Source organism: Barbus barbus (assembly GCF_936440315.1).
Source record: "Barbus barbus genome assembly, chromosome: 7".
Taxonomy (NCBI): domain Eukaryota; kingdom Metazoa; phylum Chordata; class Actinopteri; order Cypriniformes; family Cyprinidae; genus Barbus; species Barbus barbus.
The window spans coordinates 15,026,453-15,044,152 of NC_136735.1; the positions used below are offsets into that span (position 1 = coordinate 15,026,453).

The window sequence follows — 17,700 nt, forward strand, 5'->3', positions numbered from 1 at the left end:
TAATTTTGTTTTTCTTGAGCCATTCAGAGGTGGAGTTGTTGGTGTATTTGGGATCATTGTCCAGCTGCATAATTCAAGTGCGCTTGAGCTTGAGGTAAAAAACTGATGGCCGGGCATCCTCCTTCAGGATTTTCTGATAGAGTGCAGAATTCATGGTTTCATCAATTATGGCAAGTCGTTGCAAAGCAGCCCCAGACCATCACACTACCACCACCATGTTTGACTGTTGGTATGATGCTCTTTTTATGAAATCCTGTGTTTTATGCCAGATATAACAGGACACACACCTTCCCAAAGTTCAACTTTTGTCTCATCAGTCCACAGAATATTTGCCCAAAAGTCTTGGAGATAATCAAGATATGTTTTGGCAAATGTGAGACGAGCCTTCGTGTTTTTTTGGTCAGCAGTGGCTTTTGCCTTGGAACTCTCCCATGGATGCCGTTTTTGCCCAGTCTCTTTCTTATTGTCGAATCATGAGCACTGACCTTAATTTAAGCAAGTGAGGCCTACAGTTATTTAGATTAGTTCTTTGTGCTGGGTTCTTTTATGACCTCCTGGATGAGTCGTCATTGCGCTATTGGAGTAATTTTGGTTGGCCGACCACTCCTGGGAAGGTTCATCTCTGTTCTAAGTTTTCTCCATTTGTGGATAATGGCTCTGACCGCGGTTCGCTGAAGTGCCAAAGCCTTAGAAATGGCTTTATAACCCTTTCCAGACCAATACATGTCAACTATTTTGTTTCTCATCTGTTCTTGAATTTCTTTAGATAGCGCCATGATGTGTTGCTCTTTAAGCATGCTTCACTTTGTCAAACAGGTTCTATTTAAGTGATTTCTTGATTCAACAGGTCTGGCAGTAATCAGGCCTGGGTTTGGCAAGTGAAATTTAACTCGGCTTTCTAAAATAATGTGGTTAATCACAGTTCTTTCATGATTTAACAGGAGGGGGCAATTAATTTTTCACGTAGGGCCAGGTAGGTTTGGACCGCTTTTTTCCCTTAATAAATGAAATCATCATTTAAAAACTGCATTTTGTATTTACTTCCATTATTTTTGTGTAATATTAAAATTTGTTTGATGATCTGAATCTTTTACGTGTGACAAATATGCAAAAAATAAAAATAAATACAGGAAGTGAGCAAAACCCTTTTCACGGCACTGCATGTGCTGTCAAAATTTGCACGTTAACGCAAATGATTAATTTTCCCAGTTTATTGGCGTTAAAGATATTTAATGCAATTAATGCATGGGTGGAGCTAGGGTTGGCCACCCCACTCCCAACTGCTGCTTCTGTCTCTTTTCTTGGCAAAAAATTGCATTAATTTGATGCAGATGCAGAACATCTTTATGACCACTTCAAATGGGAGACTTTTCAGACGCTCACTCCAACTTCATCTCAGCAACAGGCGCTAATGAAACGAGTGTGGTAACGGTACAGTTGACGGTGTGGTAACGGTACAGTAGAACAACAGTGAACTGTAGTCAGATGAGATATGTCTCATAGGCCATATGTCAGTCAAAACTAATGTTTCTACCCTGTCAGCCTTTATACTGTGGTCGTAGCGAATGCTCTTCAATTGCACGCACAAATACAGCAGCACGCGCTGTAGCCCGTATCATTTCATATTAAAGCACAAATTAAAATACGAGCATGCATGTCATGCAAATCCACATCACATTCAGCAGCGGTATAAGTAATAGCAGCCAAATAACCTAATAACCCAGCTGCTGTGATGTCTCTTCATCAAAGAACAAAAGAAAAAAGATGAAATCATTAACTTTTGTAGCTTTAAGGATTCATCTATGTTTAATTTAGAATTTAGTGTTTGATAGCTTTATTAAATTTCTGTATATTTCTTCCTTGCTAAAGGGCATAGGTAAATATGACATTTATTATAATGGGTTTATATAAAAATTGTTTTAAGTAATTGTTTTAGCTTAAATTACAAGTTATTTTTTTAAGTCTAATAAATGTTAAAACTGATAGCTCTCAATTATATGTAATATGTAATGTTAGTATATTCAATCACAAATAAATTCAGAAAATAATGTGTGATTAATTAATTGTTTTAAGCGATTGACAGCACTAATATATACATATATTATATATACATACATATATATATATATATATATATATATGAAGTGAAGTGAGTGAATTTTTGTGAATATACACATATATGGTGGCCTAATGGTTAGAGAGTCGGACTCGTAATTCAAAGGTTGTGGGTTCGAGTCTCGGGCCGGCAGGGATTGTAGGCGGGGGGAGTGAATGTCCAGCGCTCAATACCACGACTGAGGTTCCCTTGAGCAAGGCACCGAACCCCCCAACTGCTCCCCGGGCGCCACAGCATAAATGGCTGCCTACTGCTCCGGGTGTGTGTTCACGGTGTGTGTGTGTTCACTGCTGTGTGTGTGCACGTTGGATGGGTTAAATGCAGAGCACGAATTCCGAGTATGGGTCACCATACTTGGCAGTATGTCACGTCACGTATATATACACATATAGTGCCCTCCAAAAGTATTGGAACAGTAAAGACAAAATTGCTCTTTTGGCTGTGGAGTCAAGACATTTACAAATATGATCAGAAGATGAATATAAGACAAAACTACAGAATGTCACATTTTATTATTGGGTGATTCAACACATAGATGTTTTACCAGCAAAGAAGTTGTGCACTTTTGTAGTTTCATCCCCCTATCTGATGTGAGCATAAGTATTGGAACAGTTTCCTCACAGGTCTTTCTAAGTGATCAGCAGTGTCCTGTTACATTAATTCTACATTAATTCATATTAAAAAGGTATTAAAAAAGGTATTAAAATGTGTCGTATCAGTTATATCCATTACTTCTGTCAGGACCACTATCGTCAAAATGATAGATACTCAGCATAAAGTTTGGTTTGGCGGTATGGTTCTGTTCTGGGCAAACTCCCTGTCCATCCATGCAGCCTGTCATGAATGAGCACGGAGAGCAGCAATAATAATAATAATAATAACCCCCCCCCCCCCCCCCCCCCCCCAAGGGTTAACAGAACAGAACAAAGCAGATATCATTGATGTACTCAATGATATTTAGTGTAACATTATTCAAGAAGTCTGATTCAGCAAGTAAAATCAGAAAGCAAAGTCCTGACTGTGCGAAAGGAGGAGTTGGGGATGGAGGAGGGTGATTTGCTCCTGAGGAAGCGGGAAAAGCTGCCGATTCAAACTGAATAGAGCTTATATAGGAATGCCGCAATAGGTGTCGTATTCCTATAGGTAGATGTGATCGGCTGAGAATCAGCTGATGCAAGCTTGACTCATGTGACCTGCCAGAATTAACGCTAACGCTCGATTTCTGTCAGGACCACTATCGTCAAAATGATAGATACTCAGCATAAAGTTTGGTTTGGCGGTATGGTTCTGTTCTGGGCAAAACTCCCTGTCCATCCATGCAGCCTGTCATAAATGAGCAGGGAGAGCAGCAATAATAATAATAACCCCCCCCAACACAAACGAAAGGCCAGAACCCCCCAACACACGATAGGCCAGAACCGCACAAACCACAACTGATGGCATTCTGAAAGAAGCATAGCCTTCTTAAAATAGCAGAGACTGGGGCAGCAGCCCCTTAAAGGAGAAGGCAGTGAAGGGGTGCTCTTCTTTATGAGCAGTTAAGAAGAGCAGCAGCCCCTTACCGGAGGAGAGTAGCAAAGGGGTGCTCTTCTTTATAAGCAGCTAAGAAGAGCAGCAAGCCCCTTTAATGCAATACCTGAAAAAGATGCAGAAAACGCACTAAAATTGGCAGCCTAATCTGCAGCAAACACAGCGCACTGCAGCCATATGAGCAAACATGAATGGTTCAAGAGATCGCCGGTTCTACCTGGCCTAAAAGATTCAGCATCCATTTAAAAACTCTATAAAACAGCATATAACAACTCAAATCAACTCATCAGTTTACAAGTGTGTCGTCTCCCACTGACATTGTGCTCGTTGTGTTACGTGTCCTAAATTGACAACCCACATGAGCGAAGACAAAAAACCTTACCAATACACTCGATAGCTTGCAGCAAGCATGTTGCTTGCTTAAATCACAGCATATTGCAGTAGTCAAGAACTTAAGGAAATAGCAGTCCCAATATTAGATGAGCCATAAGCAACAAGCATATTTCGAGAACAATCAGATGGTCTAAACAACAGCAAAACATTAGCTTCTTGCTGTTGCAAATTTAACGAAGTACCAGCACTTGCAGTAACACCAAGGTTTAAAGCAGCAAGCAGGTCTAGCAACAAACATGATACTGAGCACTAGATAAGCCCTAAAAAGCAAGCGAAATCCCTATACCCTAACAGCTTTAAAAGCAAATACCTTCTGAAATAGCATAGACTGGGGCAGCAAGCCCTTTAAGAAGAAGAGAAGCAGCGAAGGGGTGCTCTTAATAAGCAGCTGAGAAGAGCAGCATGCCCCTTTATTGCAGTACAGCATATGGTCAATAGCCGAAGTTTAGGCAACACCATGTAGCCCTTATCCAGATAACCGTTAGCATTAATAACCTTTGGTAGCAAAATCTACATACTGCCCATTAGTATCAAGCATGTTACAGGTACACTAATTAAAGCAACAGCATATCACTAACTTAAAATACAGCGTTTTTAAAATAATGGTAGGATAAGTTTAATGAAACACAATTCCCAATACTAGATGAGCCTTAAGCAGCAAGCCTGTTTCATATCAGATAGCCTTAAACAGATTAAAAATAAGCCTGGCTGTGGTAAGTTTAACTGGGTAATGTTACCAGTGTGTCAAGATACACCAATGAGCCTAAAGCAACAGCATACCTAGCAAACAAACATGTTACTGAACAACTGCCTTAAACAACGAGCAATATTTGATAGCATAATTGCCAACATAGCATAAGGCGATGAGAATGAAAAAGAACTTCGCTTAGCTTCGTGAAGACATTCAGAGTGAGATGAATAAAGGGTTAAATGTTCAGTTGTTACGTATGCTTTAACCCTCCGTGATATCTTTGCTTCTTCCAGCAGGGAAAGCAGATCTCTTGTAAAAGTGTTGTTGATGCAGTCACATTAGCACAACTTCAGCGAATTGCGGGCATTGCAGGCAAGAGTCTATATCAATGATATATCGTTGTGAGAAGCAGTGCTTGCTCAGGTCACTTCCGAGTCTATCAGCTTATATCAATCACGGCGAATTCGCGTTCAAGTTCACAAACTTGAATCTGGTGAGAACTCTGTGAGAAACGAACCCATGAAAATTCCTGATTGAAGCTTTCCCATAGAGATGGAATTTGCGGTCTAATTTGCTCCTGAGCAAGCGGGAAAAGCTGCCTATTCAAACTGAATAGAGCTTATATAGGAATGCCGCAATAGGTGTCGTATTCCTATAGGTAGATGTGATCGGCTGAGAATCAGCTGATGCAAGCTTGACTCACGTGACCTGCCAGAATTAACGCTAACGCTCGATTTTTGTATTCTGAATCTTGTATTCGATGATGACACACACAAACCAGGTGAAGATGAGGGAGCTGACTTTAAGAGAAAAGCAAGCAATTTGGATGCTAAAAGAAAAGGAAGAAGTCAGTTAGAGCTCTAGCAAAAACAAAGGGCATGGAGAAATCAAGAATTTGGAAACCACCAGCGACACCAACAACCAACAATGACCTGATCAGCTGAGAAAACAACAGTAGTTGATGACAGACAAATCATAAAAGCTGTGAAAATGAACCCTAAAAGACGTGTGTGTAAAATCACCAACAACTTCCAGAAAGCTGGGGTGATGCTCTGACAATCTACTGTCCTCAGGAGACTTTGACACAGAATTACAGATGCTAAACGGCAAGATTTAAACCTCTGACCAGCACCAAAAATAGAAAGGCAAGATTGGAGTTTGCAAAAAAGCACAAAGGTGAGCCAGAAGAGTTTTGGAACTGTGTTTATGGACCAATGAGACAAAGATGAACCTTTATCTAAGTGATGGGAAAGCAAAAATGTGTAGAAAAAAGGGAACTGCAATGATCCCAAGCATATAGCCTCATCTGTAAAGCATGGAGGAGGTGTTGTCATGGCATGGGCATGCATGGCTGCCTCTGGCAGAGGCCCTCTCAACTTTAATGATGACTTAATGTATGATGACAGAAGCAGAATTAATTTGGAAGGGTACAAAACCATCTTGCCTACCAATATTCAAGAAAATGCCACCAGATAAATTGGGAAGTGCTTCATATTGCATCAGAACAATGACCCAAAACACCCTGCCAGTTCAGTCAAGGAATTTAGAAGGACAAAGAAATGGAAAGTCTTAGAATGCCCAAGTCAATCTCCAGATTTAAATCTGATTGAACATGAATTTCACCAGCTGAAGAGGAGAGTAAAGAAACTCAGAAACTCCCCAAAACAAGCAACAATTGGAATTGGCTGCATTAAAGGCTGGGAAAAGTATTTCAAAGGATGAGACCAAGAGTCTGGTGATGTCTATGGGTCACAGACTCACTGCTGTGATTGTGCGCAAGGGATCTGCAACTATATAATAGCTTTTAATCTTTTATATCTGCCTTATGTTCAACTGTCCCAATACTTATGCTCACATAAATGAGTGGGATGAACTCTAAAAGTGCTGTTCTTTTTATTTGATAAAACATGTATGTGTTGAAATGGCTAATAATAAAATTTGACATTCTGTAGTTTTGTCTCATATTCATCTTTTAATCATATTTGCAAATGTCTTGACTCCACAGCCAACAGAGCAATTTTGTCTGTTCCAATACTTTTGGAGGGCACTATATATATGGTAACACTTTATAATAACGTCCAGTTATAAGTCATTTATAAGTGATTAGTTAATGATTAACTAATCATTTACAAAACATTCATAAGCGATTAATAAGTGATATGCTAACAATTTGTGTATGTTTTGTTAATTCATTTAAAAGTCATTTACAAGTAATTAGCTAATGATGAACTAATCATTTACAAAACATAACTATACATTCACAAATGATTAAGTAATATGCTAACGATTTATAAATCTGTCATAAGTTATCTTTATAAATAGCATCATGAAATAATTAAACACATCCTTAATGGTTAATAGTTACTAGTTAATATATTATTAATCACTTATAAATCATTGAAATGTCAACATTGTACTATTATCTCAATAAACATTATAAATCATTTACAAAGCTTTCTGCATCCCCTAATCTAAAGTGTAAACTACTCATCAGTTGTAAATGTTTTACAAACCTTCCAGGTTACAGGTTGTTTGTGAATATATATATATATATATATATATACGCACACACGACTGGAAACCATAAAGTTTGTAAAACATTTACAACTGATGAGTAGTTTACACTTTAGATTAGGGGATGCAGAAAGCTTTGTAAATGATTTATAATGTTTATTGAGATAATAGTACAATGTTGACATTTCAATGATTTATAAGTGATTAATAATATATTAACTAGTAACTATTAACCATTAAGGATCTGTTTGATTATTTCATGATGCTATTTTTAAAGATAATTTATGACAGATTTATAAATTGTTAGCATATACTTAATCATTTGTGAATGTATAGTTATGTTTTGTAAATGATTAGTTCATCATCATCTAATCACTTGTAAATGATTCAAAACTTATTCTACAAAACATAGATAAAAATATTAACATATCAATTATTAATCATCTATGAATGCATAGTCATGTTTTGTAAATGATTAGTTCATCATTAGCTAATTACTTGTAAATGACTTTTAAATGAATTAACAAAACATACACAAATTGTTAGCATATCACTTATTAATTGCTTATGAATATTTTGTAAACGATTAGTTAATCATTAACTAATCACTTATAAATTACTTATAACTGGACGTTATTATAAAGTGTTACCATATATATATATATATATATATATATATATATATATATATATATATATATATATATATAAAAATCAGCCCAGAAACTGAAGTAAATTAAATCCATTACTTTACATCGGCCTACAATCCACTGTAATATCCCAGGGTGGTTTATTCTGCTGTGTTGTTTCCTGGGCCTTCAGCACATCCCACTTCTGTCCTGTGAATGCTAGGTGCTGTCAGGCTCCATAACACAGACTGTCTCCTGGTTTTTGTTCTTTTCCCTTTCCTCTTCCTCCTGTTGTTGTTTCTCTCACCTCTCTCATTTAGTCTCTCAAGGGTTTTATTCTCAGGTCACCTCAACTACAGTGTTGACAGCTCCAACCATCCAAACTCCCGAGGAGACTAGAAGTGCGTGTTTGCATTAGTTTGTGTGTTTGAGAGTGAGAAGGTTACATTCCAGAGGGAATTTTTTTGTGTCAAACAGACTCTTACACAACTCCTTAACAACTACTTGTTTATTAAATATTGTGTGTATATGTAGTTTTAAGAAAACATTATGTGGCTCTAAATAAACTAACATTCATAGGCTGACAGATGTTTCATTCAATTATTTTGTTTAAGTGTATGTTTCCCCAAGTGTATTCCAGCTAGAGAGCAGGGCAGTGTAGAATATTACCAAGCAAAAATCTCTCAGGGACTTTGGAACAAAAGAGACAGAAATAGTGAAAGCTGTCTCCTTGCTTTTCAGGAAAGACAAGCCTTGCAGAAATTTGTTTTGAGAGAGGAAAAGGCTCAGTAGCAGAGAACAAAAAAGACAGACTGCAGCTGAAAGCTCTCAGACATACCTTGTGCTCTCTACCTTCCTTGTGGATTTTGTATTTAAACGTAACCGTCTGTAATGCCTCTTCACCAGCCACACATGAAATCAATATCTACTTTTAAATGAGCACACTTGCAGTTTGAGACATTATGGTTTTGCAATGTCTGACAAATTCCATCCTTATTTACACATTATTTTCAGACTAAAACAAGAGCTGATAAAATGTAAAAACTGTAACTTGAATGCAATGTAAGTCGCTTTGGATAAAAGCGTCTGCTAAATGCATAAATGTAAATGTAAATGTAAGGAGTGGGGGGAAACACTTCCCTTAAGGACTGTGTAATTTTTTCTGTGAAACAAAAGCTAAATGTGTTCAGAAAAGTTATCATAGTTTTAGTGACATTAACATAAATTATAAACAAAGTATGAAAAATGTCCAGAGTTTTCATGTTATTAGATTTTTTACAAAAATTTAATTTGTACCAAGGGGGCGTTTTACCCCGCCTATGGGGCAAAACACCCCATGGGTGGGGTAAAATGCCCCCTAGTCTGACAAAGCAATTTGCTTTAAACATTCACAACAAAGTCAGAGTACAGGCAGTTTTAGCTTAAAATTAAACAGAATATAATCAATAATTATGAATTACAAAATTATTTAGCCTATTTGAAATATTTTGTTGGCTGATGCTAACTGGCTAGCTAACTAGCTACCTGATGTTAACTTGAGGTAATTTTTAAATATAAAATCCAAATATTTTTATTCAACCTACTAGTTAGAATACATTTGGTGGAAAAACAAAGGATTTGATGTTTAGAACAGAGTAACTACAGTAATTGCTCATTGCCCACTGGGGGCGTTTTACCCCACATGGCTGGAGGGTGTTTTACCCCACTGACTATGTTTGAGAAAGAAATTATGTCATTCTGAAAATATAATAATATATATATATATTTTAAATAGCACGTACTCCCTATCTACAAGCCCTACTGTTCTCATATCTTATATATATAACTGTGATATATAACAACAAGCTTTAAAACACTTTTTTCTTACTGCTGAAAATGAGATCATTTACTGTGGAATCTGTTTTCTCTCCGGAACATCACCAGTGTAAGCTTCATGGTGAAAACTTCTACATCACTCTTTTCAATGTAGTCCATAGTTATAATAAAAATGTATCCTGATTTTATCTTGTGGTTATTTTGGGAAAAACAGTAGGGGAGCATTTTACCCCATGGGGGCGTTTTCCCCCACTCTACCCAATTTGTAATATTTCACCTACATTTGAGTAACGTTACAAAAAGGAAATTAATTGGTTTTATTCATGTCTAAAATATTAACATCACTGAATCAGCCTGAATACTTATGCCAACAAAACTAACTTTTATGGATTATATCAGGTAGAAAAAGCTTTTAAGGTAACCGTTGCAGGATACCAATTTTTACAGTGTTAATTTCTCCAAGAAACCTTTATATTGAATAGACTAAAATCTGAAAATGTTTAAAATTTTATCATTCGAGATATATACTTATATTAAAGATTTTTAAAAAGAAATTAATACTTTTTTTTAAACAAGGATGCCAGTAAAGACATATGTTACAAAATACTTCAAATAAAAATTGAAATTAATTGGTTTTATTCATGTCTAAAATATTAACATCACTGAATAAGCCTAAATACTTATACCAACAAAACTTTTGTAGGTTAAATCAAGAAGAAAAAGCTTTTACAGGTGACCTATGCCACTTTTTACAGGATGTAAAATAAGTCTCTGATGTCCCCAGATTGTGTATGTGAAGTTTTAGCTCAAAAAACCCAACAGAACTTTTTAGAGCTTGTAAAAATGGCCACTTTTAGGGTATGAGCCAAAACATGTCATTTTTGTGTTTGTCTCTTTAAATGCAAATGAGCTGATGCTTCCGGCCCCCTTTTCAGAAAAGGGCAGAGCTTCAAGAGCTCATGCTCTGGCCAGTGTTGCCAATTTAGCAATTTTGTATTGCTAGATTTAGCGACTTCCCCTTTTGAGACTTTTTTCAAAAGTTTAGGGACAAATATAGCAACTTCTTGGACAAACCTTATCCAAGTTCTCATCTTGCCCACTGATCTATTCATCTTTATATAGATCAATGAATTTGACATTATGATGTAATCTAGTGACATTTAGCTACCAGTTTTAGCTACTTTCAATTGAAAGAAGTTGGCAACACTGGCTCTGGCAGTCGGTGCTGGCCTTTGCACATGCACATTCCACTATTAGTACAAGCCTGTTATCTTTACAGAAAATGTACTCGGTTTAAAAGTCAGTCGTCTGATTGTACTGTGCATAATAATATTGCATTTATGAATTACACAGACGGAGAGAACAGCACGATAAAAAATAATGATATAGCTGGTCTCATGCTGCCATCGCTATTACAAGTCCCACTTGTGATTATGAGCTTGGCAAATTCAAGCGTCGACTTCACATTGCTTTCATATGCAACATTTAACTACCACATTCCTATCCATGATAATTCTGGTGAAGGCAGCATAATTGAAAACAAGCAGAGACAATGGTAGCTTTAGAAATTAGCCTTACAGAGTGCCAAGAAGCTCTATCAGAAAGGCAATTTGGAAAACAAACGTGTGATACATACTTTTTCTGGATCTGACTTTCACGCACAAAGCATTGGTATTGATCCCTAAACATATAGGGGACTTTAACAAATTTTTTTTCTGGGACATTTACTTTGAAAATGAAATCTAACCTCGATGTCCACAGCGGCTCAGATGGAGGGAGTCTCTGGAGACTCCTATGTTCATTGGTGCATCCCAACACACAACACTTGTAATGCGCTGACATATAGTATCTCCAGCAGTTACAGCAAGAAAACAGTAATGGTGGACTGCTTCTTCTCACTCAGGGCTGTGTCTATGCTAATAGGGCAGAGAGCATCACAAATGGGCAGGGCTTTTTCCCTAAGATGATGTGTACATAGGGAGAAATCTGGAATCGATTGTTCTGAGACTATGTATGATTAAGTGGGATTATAAAAAAAAATTAGTGGGTGGATTTTTACCATTACAGGCTGGTTGTTTTCACACACTGAGGCCACACAACTGTGTTCAAACATCTTATAAACGTGATTTTTGCATAATAGGTCCCCTTTAAGGTAACAGTTGTAGGATACCACTTTTTACGGTGTTAATAAAAAAAAAAAGCTGTTCTCTTTAACTTTCTATCATAAAATAGTCCTGAAAAAATGAATTAGCCTTGGTGAGCATAGACTCATTATGAAAACACACAAAAACAATCTTACTGAACTTTTGAACAGTGTGTACATTATTATAATTTTAACATACAGCAAAGCATTAAAGCAAACAAAATAAAATAAAACTTTTTCTGTTTTTCAAAATGTATTAGTGATCCAAATAAAACCACAAAATAATCAAACCTACCAGATCTTAGAAGCATATATCCTTAGTTTCATATGCCCTCTGTCCACTTTTCCTTCTGCTAGGCAAGTTCACATGCATCGAGGTACGTTTTCACCTGGAACGACAGATGGGCTACTACCTGATCCAGATGTACATTCCCAGCCTGCTCATCGTCATCCTGTCCTGGGTCTCCTTCTGGATCAACATGGATGCCGCTCCTGCCCGTGTTGCCCTGGGAATCACCACAGTGCTCACGATGACAACTCAGAGCTCTGGATCCAGAACATCCTTACCTAAGGTAAGAGTGCATACATACAGTATTAAAGAAAGACCCTTATTCACATTTGTAACAAAGACGCTGCATCACTGGTCAGTAGAAGGGTGTAAGTTCTATTAGCACCTCTACACATCTCTTTGTCTGCCATTCATTCTCAGTTATCATTTATTAATGCAGCTCAGAGGGGAATGTGCAAAGTGCATCCATGTGTGAAAGCAGGCATGCAGTGTGTATTGCATATTAAAAACTCATAAATGCTACATTGAGTTAACACAATTTCCAGAAAAAAAGTATTTTTCACCTGGCAGAGAATTATCTCTGATTCATATCTGCGATAAGGACAATAGACTGACGGATCCCTATGCTGTTCAATAATAAAACGACTGGGTTGTTGTTATGCAGGCTGGAATGAAAAGGCAAAGGCTAACTAAGGTATATGAGAACATATGTGTTTGTGTCTTTCTGCCATGCAGGTGTCTTACGTGAAGGCAATTGATATCTGGATGGCTGTGTGCTTGTTATTTGTCTTTTCTGCCCTGTTGGAGTATGCTGCAGTCAACTTTGTTTCGCGGCAACACAAAGAACTCTTACGATTCCGACGGAAAAGGAAGAAGTCTGGCAAGGTATGGACTGAACCCACATTTATAAAAAGATAAATTGCATCCATGTTTTATCACACACAAGTGTTGAGTGTCATGATCAAATGTTAAAGATTTTGCCCATTATCCATCAAAATCATGAAAGGTCAAGTAAGTTTTGAGGCAAGTGTTTATATGAGTGCTGACCCATGCCGAGTGATGCAAGTAAGTGCTTTGGGAAAACAACATGACTGCAAGCGTGACTGCTTGTAGGTCTATCCACCTTATTTTCAACGTGGAAGTAAGCCGTTTTCTGACAATGTGTGAGACTTCCGGTTCATTAGCTGCTGTAGGGGGGAAAAAAATTAGAAGAATAACAAACTGCAGTAAACAGTAAAACGGTTTGCACTACAAACCAGTGTTTTCATAATTAGGATAATACATTAAAATAATATGGTAAGACAGACCAGTTTGAAATATCAAGTCACAAAAGAGGTGTTTTGTACAGCTAAAAATAGCTGGAAGGTTGTGACACCGGAGGCCAGACACATTAAATTCACAAATGACCATGTCCGCTCTTTTGGGAAGAAATTACATTTTAGACACAATGTTGTCATTTACTTTCTTTGTTCTCGCTCTGCAAAAGAAAATAATTCCACTTAACACCACAGTAGGACCGTTGCAACACCAAGTAAAACACAGTTTTGAACTAATCGATTCAATGAATGATTCAATGACTCACTCAATCGCTTGTTTCGTTCCTGAATAAATCACGTTTTTGAATGAACCGATTTAATGAGTTTTTCAATGATTCACTTATAAATACAGCCACTTGTCGCCTCCTACTAGAGCAACAATGCGAACTACTAGAGTCAACAAATGCATATAGACCGATAGATTGTCTGGGACACCCCAACTGTCAGGGGTCAGGCTCTGTGTTTCTCCCTCTCACCACCACAGGTCGCCATCGCCCATCCTCCTGGACTCATTTACCTTAACTCCACACATCTGTGCACCTACTCACACACACACACACACACACAGCTGCTGTCCATTCTGATGGCTATTTATATACTCCTTCCCCATGCCTCTCGGGGCTGATTATTAGTTGTTTATATGTGGCCTGATGCAAGCACTAGGTTGCCGTAATTGTGTCATATCCCTGTTTTTGTTTCAGTTGTTTTTCAGATCCTGTCTGATCTGTTTCTCTTTCTGTTTTTGGACTGTGTCTGCCTTTTGTTAATAAAGACCTGCTTTTGGACCCAAACCCCTGTTTACACGGTGTGTTCCCATAGTGTTCCGTGACATCAACAAAGACTTGTTTTGAATCGCATGTATTTAGAGTTTAAAGATTCAAATTTCTTTAAAATATCAGATTATTTTGAATAGTGAATATGTTAATAAATAAAATAAAATACAATAAATTAACAATTAAAATAAAATATTAACAAATAAATATGTTAATATGACATTATACAATCCAAACAGGACCACAGCAATAGTCTACATATCTTCTCAAAACATTGCGATAAGGTAAAAATAAAATATAATGGCCTGGTTTCACAGACAGGGTTTAGAGTAAGCCAGGATTCGGACATAGTTCAATTAGGACATTTAAGTCATTTTAATAAACGTGCTTAGGAAAAAACATTACTGGTGTGCATCTTGAGACAAAACAAAGGCACTGATATATTTTAAGATCAGTCTGCAAGTGTCTTTCAGTTGAAAGCGCTCAGGGCCCGTATACTTAAAGATTCTAAAGAATCCTTTTAGAGAGCTCCTAATTTAGCTTAAAAATTTCTAACTAGGAGTCTTAGTTTAAAAGTGATTCAAGACCAATCTGAGAGCAACTCTGAGCGAGGAAAAGACAAAAACTTTTATCTTAGTGAGGAGGCGGGGCTGACCCCGTTGCTAGCTATGACACAGTCTTTTGAAGATTGTGATTGGTTTGTTGTCCAAGAAAGAAATAAAAGAGCGCTTTTAAGAGTAGGGTTTATTACAAGCCTTCACTTGTAATTTTTCCTGTTTTACCGTACTCTCGCTATCTCTCTCTCTCACACACACACTCACGCACACACACACACACACACACACACACACACACACACACACACACACACAAACACACACACTGTATATATATATATATTCTTTATTTTTTATTTACCATGCTGTCATACTTACTGTATTTTATAGGAAATGAACAGAGACAGCCTAATACTAAGTGCTGTAAAAGACCCAAATCATCGCTGCTGCATAGTTGCATTTTTCCAGTTGCCAAATGTTATTGTAGTGATTACATCCATTTCTGGCACTATCGCATTTCTGTGTGGTGTCGGAGTTGTTAGCATGTCTCTAATTAGATCAGTCACAAACATGATCCCTGCACGATCAAATGTGTAGCGTCTTATTAACTCACTGTCATGATTGTGTGCAATGCATTTCTTCTCCCTCTTCATGTTTCATCCATTTTCTCCACTACTAAAGAAACTCTTAAGCCCCTTAAAAGTCCTCGTTCGTACTCCTAACAATTTTAGACCGTAAGACCTCTTTTAAGGGTTAAGATGCTTTCTGATTTACTTTTTTCTTTACTAGGATCTTGTCTTTAATTTTAAAGACCCACATTTCTAAGATTTTTCTTAGAATTTTGTTACTAGGAGCAACTCTTAGCACTAAGATTTTTCATGAATATGGGCCCAGATTTACATTTTAGTCTAGGACTAGGCTTAAGCCTTGTCTGTGAAACCAGGGGTATTTTATATAAATAATATAAAATGACAAAGAATAAAAATAAAGCAAATTAAATATTCTAGCACTTTTAAAAGAGAAAACAGTCACACAAATTGAATTGGTCAGTAGGCCTATCACTTCTGAAAAGAGAACCCAATAGCATTCACAGCACTAAAACAAAAAGTGAATTTGAAAATCCTAAGGGAAGACGTTTACCCCATATGAGGGGAAACGGTCACTGCAATTGGACTTGACAGTAAGTGAAGCAGATGATTGGGAGACTGACAGAGTTTCTGCACCTTTTTGACTCTGCTTAGATAAATTCTAAAAACACAGCCAAACACAGTTTAACTGATTGAATGTGCAGGTTTTGGCAGGCATGTTGAGTTGATGTGATGCTAGGAGCACTGATGTTAAGTTTGAAAAACATGTAAGGTTGGAAATTAACACCTGTTTATCAGTTGATTATGTTGTTATATGGTTATTAATATGTTATTGATTATATAACACAGTAAAATGTAGTCATTTGCATCTATCAGTTGAAATAATCAACTAGAGTCGCATTTATTTTCACTGGAATCACACAAACCACTACACTATTAGTCCTACACATATACCACACTGCCTCCTAGAGGACAGAAGTATTCAGTGCATCCTTATGGCATACCTAGCAAGTAAACAAACATATTTCAAACATTATATCAAATCAGAAAACAGTAAAAAGGCTATACTGAGATTTAGGTCTGTTTATATACTTAATATTGCATGTGGCCAGGGATGTTATTTCCCCTGGCACTGTGGAGCTGGAATATTATTGACTTCATGATATGAAGCTTAGCCAATGGAATGCCGACAGTTTTCAGAGAGAAAAAAGGTGCATTAAGTTCAAAGGACATTGTAAAATGCATGGGCAAGCAGTTCAGGCACAACCACAATATTGGTTGCTGCATTCTGAGGCGAAAACACTTGATTTCAGAATAATACACATTTGTTTTTATGCATTTTCATGTCTTTTACATGCCTGTACTATTATTTTTGAATGCCACTCATTGGTTGATATTTATTTATTTATTTGTATTGCATGATATCCTGCATGTGGAGAGCCATTATATTTTATTAGTGTGCATGCTTTGTGTTTCCTTCTCTCTTCGATCCCACTGCTGTGCTGAAAGCCATTCGATCAAACATTTGATGAGGAGCTTACCGAGTCATTGCATCATATCGATGGCTTATGCAGTGCCGAGCCAGTTTACGGATCAATGGGCCAACTCGACGAATCCAATGACAGGGTAAAGAGAGAGCACAGTACTTCATCTCTGTCCATGCATTTGACCGATGAGTTCATTATACAGTTATTCAACTTCCCTATCATGTGTCCATGTTCATTCAGGTCCAGCCCTCATGAAACATTATGAATGTCACATTATTTTACCATTTAGATAAGTAGTGATCATAATGTCAAGATTAAAACACCCATTTGAGTATTTTTATGAATCATATGATTATGGATTCATATGATACAAGTGTTATATGATTGTTTGCCTTTTTAGAACCTTACTTTACAGTTTAAGCTTCCATTTTTAGCATTAATTATAGTGAAATAACATTTATGGGAGTTAATGTCTACATACCATCTGCTAATAAATTTTGGTGTTTAAATTTAACATATACATTCGGGGGGTGTTAAGATGGTAACACTTCAGTTTGCCTATAGGGACCAATTCTCACTATTAACAAGTTTCTTATTCGCATTATTATTAATATATTGGCTGTTTATTAGATTAGATTAGATTAGATTAGATTAGATTAGATTAGATTAGATTAGATTAGATTAGATTAGATTCAACTTTATTGTCATTGCACATGTAAGGTACAGGGCAACGAAATGCAGTTAGCATCTAACCAGAAGTGCAATAAGCAGAGGTACAGGATATACAGTGTCTACAATATGTTACATATGTACAGAAATATACAGATAAGGCAGTATTATGGACATAATTTACAAATTTT

At 36.9% G+C, this 17,700-nt stretch overlaps 1 protein-coding gene across 2 annotated transcripts in view; it reads left to right on the forward strand.

Annotated features, from left to right (window-relative positions):
- Positions 1-17,700, forward strand: part of LOC306873166 (glycine receptor subunit alpha-3-like) — a gene marked incomplete at its 3' end in the record, with an annotated part of 92,156 nt that overhangs the window by 68,190 nt on the left and 6,266 nt on the right. Inside the window, exons 7-9 of one of the 2 annotated variants that reach the window (XM_079422254.1) lie at positions 12,189-12,403; positions 12,856-13,005; positions 16,863-16,979. In XM_079422254.1, coding sequence (XP_079278380.1) covers positions 12,189-12,403; positions 12,856-13,005; positions 16,863-16,979 — 482 coding nt within the window. The remainder of the gene's footprint in view (positions 1-12,188; positions 12,404-12,855; positions 13,006-16,862; positions 16,980-17,700) is intronic. The other variant, XM_079422253.1, reaches the window with a different exon arrangement.